Here is a 9,688-nt window from a genome sequence, read left to right as displayed (position 1 = left end):
GGGGGGGGGGGGGGGGGGGGGTACAAACAAAAAGTTCAAGGTATACATAGTTATAACTTTTCCATCTCAAAAAACTGTCATTATTCATAACCAAATAATCAAAATACAAGTGTTTGATAGAAACATAAACTTTTACTACACAAATTTATAATAAAACATATTTTTAAATATAATTTTTGTAATTACAATAACTGAAGATGTTTGGGGTGTTTATTAGCATATGCATCAACTACTTCTTCAGGTTTTATAATTATTCCATGGTGTAACTTAAGGTGTATTCAGTGTATATTAAATGTTAATCCGTTTAATCGATGGTATCATATTATCATGATATATTGATACTTCAGTATTTCACCGTTCGCCCGTGCGTGAAAAATAAGAGGGCTTACAATAATAAATAAAGTATATAATACGGTGAATGGGGAGGGGCAAGGGTCCTATAGGCCCACCCCTTAAATACGTCCCTGATTATAATCATTATTATTAATAGGTACCTAGGTGTTTAATGTTTATTGTAGTAATATAGTGTACTATTAAGCAGTATTTATAAATATTGTACAATATTTAATGACAGTGAATCACTAAAATGAAAAAAAAAAAAAAATTAAAATTGCTTTGTACGTATCAGGATAAATACAGAAACATAAAAAAATATTTTAAGTTAACAATATTGTTTTCCATATAATATTAATTTGATAATTTTCATTATTTTATAAGTAATTACGACTTTACGGGTTCCAAGAGTGAAGTAATAACTATTCAGCGTATGAGTTACGTGTGTATACTAAAATCAAATACCTACTATATCTGGAACTTCCATAGAAAAATAAGAAATTAAATTTAAAAATACCAAAAATATTTTCCCGATATGAAAATACAAATAAAATGACATATCAAGAAATAATAATTACTTATTAATAATACACAAATTATGATTATGAATACAAAATCTATATGTATAAAAGAAAGTCAGGTTATTTACAGAATGTATAATTCATAAACGGCTGGATCAATTTCGATGATCTCTGATTTGTTGGATTCATCTCCGTACAAGAATAAAAATAACTCTAATCATAGCAAGAATACAGACAATTATCTAGATAATTAAAAATTTTATCTTAGATAAGTAATTAGATAACTTAGCGTTATTTATCTAGACAAAAAATCTATCTAGATAAATTTAATTAAATAAGTCCCAACACTGTCCACACTTTCAATTTCGGACTTAGTGTAGGGGTTCACTAAAAATAGGGGCTGATATATGTACATAATACATAGATGCTTATAAATAGTCATAAAAAATAGCTAATGAACATTGAAATGCTGTCACGGAGGGTTTCTTCTTAAAAATGTAGCTCAATATAAATGGTAGGTGGTAATTTGTAGTTTTATTATTTAGATACCTGTCTATTTATTTTTTTATAATTGTATATATTTGTTATTATATTTAGTAAATCCTCACTAGATTTTTTTACTTATTTTAATTTTAATACATGTACAGACTGTTACATTTTTGGATTAAAAAAAAAAATAATTATTCACATCTTTATAAAATAAATATATAAAAAAAATATTAATTATTTTTATTTGTATAATATGCTATTTTAACTAAATTAAGCAATAAATCTTATTTATGAATCAAATTGAACAATTAAGGTAGGCATTTAAATAATTAAATATTAAGTGTCATTGTTACTGAATGTAATTTTTGGCAGCCTGAACACAATAAACAAATACAAAATGCGCAGTAATATATTTTTTTTTTTTTGATATTCATGAAAACGATTAACTATAAAAAAAATGTATAATCATGTATTTAAAATAATTTCTTAATTTTGAAATGCACATTAAACTATACATAAAATAAAACAAATTTTACATGCGGATTATATTTACATTTAAGCACATTAAAATTAAATATTTACCGTTTAATTATTATAATATACCTTCAGTTGAAAAAATTATTATACAGTTTATTAGAATAGAATAAAAAATATATAAGCATCAAAATATTTTGGTATTTCCTTAATTTGAATTAATTTGCTTGCATTAAAAATTATTCTTATTGTAAAAATTAACAATATAATCACCTGTTTTATTTTTAATCCAATTAAATCTTAATTGAATTAAATTAAAAATGTAAACTGCATAGGAAATAATAAAAATATTATAAAACACAGTTATATAAACTATAAAATTGACATTCAAAAATTAGAGGACAATTAGTAATCATGTCATTAATGTTTATTATTTTCTACCACAGAATTGGGAGGTAATAATTTAACAGTACTAATATAGATAATTAAAAATAACATTAACACATAATTATCACCTATAGTTTAAAATTATTAAAAGTGTATAGTTTCTTTTAAATTTTTGTTGAATTGTAGAATTAAAATGTATTAAACTGGGTTTAAATTATTTTTACTGAATAATGCTGAATGTATGAATATGTGATTTAATAATTAATGTATAATAACAATTATAATTAGTAGTTGAAATTATTAGATTATTGCGTACCCTCATTGTTTAATAATAAATATTTCTTAAGTATTTTACTAACATTAAAATTTAGATGAGATTATTTAATATCTAATTACACAGCCAATCTAATATATATAAGCAATATTAAAGAAAAAAATTATAAATTCAATTTTTATAGCTATTTTATGCGTTTCTACTTTTATAAAAAATAATAGGTAATCCATTTTCTTAATTATACTTTTTTTTTATGATAAATCATACTGATATATTACAAAATATTTTTAAAAAACATTGCTTATCATAATTGATTATTATAAATAATGGAGATACCATTATAGTTAATATACAATAATATAAGATAAAAACCTGCAAAAAAAAGTGAACTTATGATCAAAATATAGAGCTAATTATTTGAACATTATTAAAACTTGCAAATAACTCAAAGTTAAAATGAGGTAATCTTAATGAAAATTAAATAGAGGTATGAATTTATACAACAATGACACAAGTGGAGGAGGAAAAACATGCTGATATTTAATTTCCTATCTTAACTATAGATAATTTGAAAAACTGTGAGGTCATTCTCTGCAGCAGTTCCTCAATTGATTATGCATATAATAATTTATGTATTTCATTATTACATTTATCTACTATACAATATGAGTCATGATTAATCTTTGTTCATTATGTGATTTATTATTTGAATTAAAAAATATTTATATTTATAATAAACATTGATAACACCTAAGGTACTTGACTTTAATGACTATATTAAAAGTGATTATGATGAAATTATTACTAGCCTACAACTTTACAACTGTCAAAAGTATGAAAGTCATTAAATGTACCTAACTGGGAAAATTGTATGTATTATGAGTATCATTTTATATATTATAAGTTATAAGTTATATTATATTAATGAAAGAAAATTGAAATGGTAAATACTGGATACAGAAATTATAATTTGACAAAAATGAAAAATAAATCAATTTCATATTCATTTAAGAAATATAAATAACGATAAAAAAATAGAGATAAAAATAATTTGTTTAAGGTTAAACTAAATAAAGGTGTGCAATTTTACTATATTTAATTAAGATAAAATGTTATGAGTATGAAATAAAAAAACAAACCAATAACAGAACATACTCTGAAATATGAAATGAAATTACTCAAAAGAATTAAAGCTTAAATACAATAACATGAATGGATCATTTTTGAGGTAAGCATCAATACAATAATAAAAATATAAATAGCATAGATGTAGTTTAACAGAGCTGCCCGATTTAGCACCGTTCATAATGAATAGGTATTTCAACATCTGACTATAAACATCTTAGGATGAAAACCTAGAAGTGCGTAATTTTGATTGAGCAACAGATTTGATAGTAAAAATACCCAATCGGGATGGTCACAACACATAAACACGCAAAATATTTTGATATTGAAACATTTTTTGGCACGAAGCAGTCGGAACGCCAACACATGTATACCTATTTCTCTGCATTTACGCGTGAAACAAATAACCTAACGTTCGGTTAGTTAGATAAATGGGACAAAAGGACTTTTGCAGTTCTGACCATCCACTCGTCCAATACGTTCTGACCAACGAGACACAACACGTACCTGGCGGATAGTCCTTCTTGAACAACGCTGTGGAGTTTTTCTCTTAAAGTGCCAAACATTTCAAATCTTCTTTTCGGCATGAGCAGCGGTGACGGTATAGTTCGACAATATTATCAATATTAACGTTTACTGTCTCCGGAGCATAATAGGAATTTAATGGCGGGAAACGTTTAGAAGAGCGAGGCGGAGGAAAAGAAAAACATGTAAACCGACGGGAAAATAAAACATCTATTGTCTTTTTGAAAAAAAATTCACATTTTCTTTTTATCATCCGAACGACTGTCGGAAATGATAACCGCATGACATCGTAACTGATAACGGAGATAAGAGCCGACATTTTTCAAACATTAAAAAAATACAAACGTTCCTTGCAGATTGTCTGCCGCCGATCGAAGTTATCGTCGCAACGTCGTACCGTGCACTACCCGAAGTCAATCGTGGAGAGCAGGATCGCAATCGAATTTTTTATTTTAAATATTTCGATCTCGCTAGCTTACACGTCTAAAGGTGAATTTTACGAATTACTCCTTAATCGTTCGCCGTCACTAGTTACATCATCAGTTAATTAGGAAGACCCTGTGGCCCTTACTGATTCGCCCGAATTTTTCTTTTTCTGCACTCTACCACTATGCTTATCCACTTTTCTGCTGTTAATCTCACTTATATTTACTGACTCCATCTTTTACCTTGCAGTTATGCACCAGTGGTGAACAATATGGAAACTAATGGCTTACACATAGAGGAACCGACATTGATCGCAGACGATGTATTAGACGAGAGCAATGCGATGACCACGGTCCAAACTAATGGCACTGCGACAACATTCGATCCATTGAAACCCGAAAGAGTCCGATGGTTCTATAAGAGTGATCCCAAGAAATGGACCAAGTTTGATGGGTTTGATTCTTTGAACATAGAGTATAGGTATCGGGCGAATTTCGGCAATGAAGAAGAAGCATCTTCTTTGAACGGGTCGTTTAATTATTATTTTCAAAACTTTACCGTTGTCGTTAGGGGAGGTCTCTACGAAGTAGACCTATTAAAAAAAAAGTGTACTTCTATATTTTGGCCTGGTATGTGAATTTTTTGTCTTAAAGATTACTTACCCAGTTTCTTAATATAATTTTTCGGTTTAAATAGGTGAAGATAGTGACATCTTCCGTGGTGTATGGTTTTATGATGGATATGAACCCTATGAATATGGTGAAGAAGTTGAAAGAGAACACCTAAATCTCTTTAGAGATGATACCAGAAAAATTGAAAGTACTGAAGACAATGGAAAGTCAGGTTAGGTACCTTCCAATGTCTTAACCTTTGATGAAACAATATTAATTTATTTATTTTACTGAATAAAAATGATGATTGTAATTTACCACTTCATTAAATTTAAAATTGGTTTTTTTAGTTATAAGAGATGTAACTTATGGAGACATGCATGTAGTATGGTATTCACCTACTGAGGTGTATTCTTTTAAACCAAAATCTTTTATCAACACAAAGATTATGAGAAGTGTTACAAAAAAATTAGGAACTTATTTTCAAAAATGTAAGTATTTCAAAATTATTTTATTAGATTTAAATTATAAATTATTGTACAATATTGACAATAGTTTTTTTTGCTCTGATTTAGTATGTTCATTGATTTCATAAAAGTAATTTGTATTTAATTATTTTTTTATTAAATCAAAATCATTTGATTATTTTAGCCGCAGGATATAAACTTATTAGATCTTATAAAACAGAAGCTGATGAAAAAGATAAATTGAACGATATTACGCATTTAGTATTTTTGGTTCATGGCATTGGACATAAAATCGATAACAAAAAAATAATAAGAAACACTTCTCAGTAAGTATGATTGACAATATTGTGCCATAGTCTATTCAGTTTAAGTTAATCACTTATCAGACGAAAACTGGTCTCCGCTGCGCACATAGTACATGTAGTGTAGGGTGACCAGACATCCTGTTTAAAACAGCATTATTCCTTTTTTGATCATCAAGTCTCGTTGTCCCGATCAACTTCGAGTAGGGCGCTTTTTATCCTGTTTTTAAAATATTGTCCCGTTTTAATCCCGTTATTTCCATATTATTTGTTATTATTTATTTTATAATGTATTAATACTTGTAAATAAAATATTTAAATATATTTAATTATTGAAAACCTTGATAAAAAAAAAAATATACGGCAAAAATAATTTTATGGAAAAGGTTGATGATTTTCATAGTGTATTCTTATCTTATGTAGAAAAATGGAGTTGTCATTTTGAACCATTCAAAAATTTTCGTTGAACTCAATTATTAGATATTCCTGCTTGGGTAGACGTTCAAGAAAGTATTTAATATCTATTTAAAAATAAAAAACTTAACCAGGGTTGTTATGTGGATAAGGACAAGTTATTTGATGAATATAATCATGTAGTTCATGTGATATAAGTTAAAATTGTAGAATGGAAAAAATTTTCAAAAAATATCACTGAAAAATAGTGTGATCTATTTAAAACACTAGAAAAAAATTATATTTCTTTCAACAACTTCTCAACAATTATTGAATACTTATTGGTTATTCCTGAAAAAAAATGAATCTGTAGAAAGAATTTTTTCAATAACAAATATATTGTAGACTGATGAAAAAAAATCGTTATAATGTCGAAACCTAACCTAACCTTAGATCAATAATAATTACAAAACAACACTTTAAAAACTTAACTTGTTCACAATTTTATGAATTTCTTTTGAAATACCTACCCAAAATTGTTAAATTCAATACATTCTTCCGAAAAGTACGAGAAAGCCGTAGAAAGTGTAGAAGAAGGCTTACAAAATTCATAAATAATTGAGATAGCTGATAGTGTATAATTTTCCTAATTCTTGTTAAAAAAAATGTAAGAGTAACTATATGTAACCAGTGACGCACATCTCATGGGTCAAGGGGTCGGTCGACCCCCCGAAAAAAATTGGGCGATTAAAAATATTTGCAATTTTTTAGATTTTATTTCAATTTTTAACATGTGAAATTCGATTGGACCTAGGCTCATGCCCAGGACCGGCGCTAAAAGTATTGGTACCTTGGGCGAAACCATGTTTTGGCGCCTTTGAAACCTCCCCCTCCTTAACCCTCTTAGTTTGAGTAGTAGTAAAATAAAGTTTTTAGTGAATTTAAATAAAATTAGTATATATTTAGTATAATAACTTAGTATTATATCAACGCATTTTTTGGATAGGTTTTTCTTTTTTCATTGCAAGAATATAATAGTTCTAATGTTGAGCTTGGTATTTTTTACTTTTTGAAAGTTTTTTCGGGAATATATTATTTCACCACTGTCTACAATATAGGAATACTGTATTTCATTAACAACTCATTTATTAAGACAACGAGAGAACGGAATTCATTGTAAATAACTAATAAGGAACCAAAATATTATGTAGAAATTAACTAAATAAAAAATATGAATATTGATTACCTGTTAACTGTAACTTGTTAGTTTAAACATTTGACATTACATAGCAGATCGTACGTAACGAGAGCTCGTCGAAAACAAATCGTGCGAGTGTGTCGGGCAACTGTGTCTTTTCGATTAACGCCTTTAGTTATATGAATTAATTTGTAAACGAGTAAATGTTTTATGAAAATAAATATTACGACCATCTATTTATTTACACAGACAAATGCGGTGGTATGTTTTCATGCATTTTTACATCAAAACCAGCGCTGTATGGATGCAGTACCTATATGAAGTAGAAAGCACAACTGTTATATTTTTATTTCCTGTAGATCGTTAATGCGTATTAAACGATAAATTAGATGAAAACAATTTTCAGTTTGGCACTCCCGGTCACCCATAGCTTTCGCCAGCCCTGCTCATGCCTTAAGTGCTTAGTTCCACTACCTCAAGCTCCAAAATTACCTTCATTGGAGTTGCTTTGATAATGTTTATGGGTAATGGGTGGGTGGTCGGTATTTATATATGTTCGACCCATGTTGGTAAGAATTAGTGTGCACCAATGTATGTAACAATACATTGTTTAATATTTTAATTGTAATATTAAAAATTAAATTTATCTAATTGTTTAAAAAATTATAATCGTTTTGAAATGCTACATTGTGTTTTTTGATGAATAATTAAAAGAAAATATTTTATTATTTAGGTTATTTTACTAAAAAAGAATAGAGTAAAAAGAAAATAATTGTTTATGATATGACAGAGATTTGGATAACTCTCGAGATATGTCTGAATGTATATGGATGAGGGATTTTTTTTTAGGGAGGGGAAGTTATAGTTATCCCGTTTTTTTATTTTTTAATATGGTCATCCTAATGTAGTGAGATATATTAACACATTGTTTTCTCAACACGACTCTTGTACATATGCAAACACCATAAATCTGTATTTTTTATGTTATTAATATTGTTGATTTTGATGAATTTGTTGGTAAATAATATAATTTAAAATGAATAGTAACCTAACTTCAATATATGTATTAAGTTTAAAATTATATATTCTTTGTAACACTCTGTGAGTGACAACGATCAATCACAGAGGGCTGTGTCGTCTCGGCGACTCATTTGCATTCGCGTAAGAGGATCAACTTAAACTGAATAGACCATTTATTGATAATACTCCTTATTTATTAAATTATTTGACATAGATTTTATTTTTTATCTTAATAATTTTAGATTTCGTGATTGTGTGAAATGGATTAAACAAAAATATTTTCAAGGTACAGAACAGAGAGCAGAGTTTTTTCCCGTAGATTGGAGATCACGATGTAGTTTTGATGGGGGTAATTATACTGTTCATAATACATTTAAAATTACATAATATAAGTATAATAATAATTAATTTTTATTCTAGGGTTGGTTGAACAGATTACTCCATTAAATTTGAAAAACATACGGCAGATATTAAATTCGTCAGCTATGGACATAATGTACTATACTTCTCCTATATATGGTCGAGAAATACAGAATAGTTTAGCAAATGAACTAAATAGATTACATTCAGAATTTGTGCAACATCACCCTCATCATCACTTTAAAGTATCCATAATGGCACATTCCCTGGGTAGTGTCATTTCATATGATATTATAACTGGATGGGAACCGTTTGTAAGTAATATTTAATGATTTTCTGTTCTTAATAGTTGATAGTTTTATATATATATATATATATATATAACTTCATATAGTATTATAAATATTTAATAGTTTTTTTTTTTTTTTAATAAAATATCGTTTATTGAATATTTACAATCTATACTATTATATGTACAATGAGTAAATTTGATGGAGGAATGACAGTGATGAGATGGTGAAAAAGGAAGCTTACAGTAGAGCTACCTTTACATGAATCTTAAATTAATTTTGGGTGTTGAGAAGATCTTTGGATCATTTCCGATTAAGGCGTCGGGTAGGGTTACCTGGAAGTGTATTAGAGTGAAGTTGAGATATAAGTTGGTTTGGGTGGATTTGGATTTTGAAGTGGAGTCTTGAATAGAAATTGGCTGTAGTCTGGTCGATGGATGGGACATTGAAGTCTTCGTGTAGAGCGGCGTTTGTAACGTACCATGGGGCTTTA

The 9,688-nt window shown here is 27.9% G+C and overlaps 2 protein-coding genes across 3 annotated transcripts in view; one reads left to right on the top strand and one right to left on the bottom strand.

Moving 5' to 3' along the window:
• Nucleotides 1–4,364, bottom strand: part of LOC112686632 (dysbindin protein homolog) — a 6,415-nt gene extending 2,051 nt beyond the window's left edge. Inside the window, exon 1 of the mRNA XM_025559012.1 lies at nucleotides 4,111–4,364. Within this exon, the coding sequence (XP_025414797.1) occupies nucleotides 4,111–4,190 (80 nt within the window). The 5' untranslated portion in view covers nucleotides 4,191–4,364. The remainder of the gene's footprint in view (nucleotides 1–4,110) is intronic.
• Nucleotides 3,606–9,251, top strand: LOC112686631 (phospholipase DDHD1-like). 2 transcript variants are annotated; one of them, XM_025559009.1, is made up of 7 exons: nucleotides 3,606–3,706; nucleotides 4,804–5,183; nucleotides 5,251–5,397; nucleotides 5,516–5,656; nucleotides 5,817–5,958; nucleotides 8,788–8,894; nucleotides 8,966–9,251. In XM_025559009.1, the coding sequence occupies exons 1-7, from the start codon at nucleotides 3,687–3,689 to the stop codon at nucleotides 9,232–9,234; spliced, it is 1,206 nt and encodes a 401-aa protein (XP_025414794.1). In that variant the 5' UTR covers nucleotides 3,606–3,686; the 3' UTR covers nucleotides 9,235–9,251. The 2 variants fall into 2 exon arrangements, with proteins under 2 accessions (XP_025414794.1, XP_025414795.1); XM_025559010.1 differs by lacking the exon at nucleotides 3,606–3,706 and adding an exon at nucleotides 4,474–4,617.
• The last annotated feature ends 437 nt before the right edge of the window (nucleotides 9,252–9,688 follow it).

Source organism: Sipha flava, unplaced genomic scaffold (genome assembly GCF_003268045.1).
Source record: "Sipha flava isolate LNK unplaced genomic scaffold, YSA_version1 31_pilon_pilon, whole genome shotgun sequence".
Lineage (NCBI taxonomy): Eukaryota > Metazoa > Arthropoda > Insecta > Hemiptera > Aphididae > Sipha > Sipha flava.
This window is presented reverse-complemented; position numbering and strand designations above follow the sequence as displayed.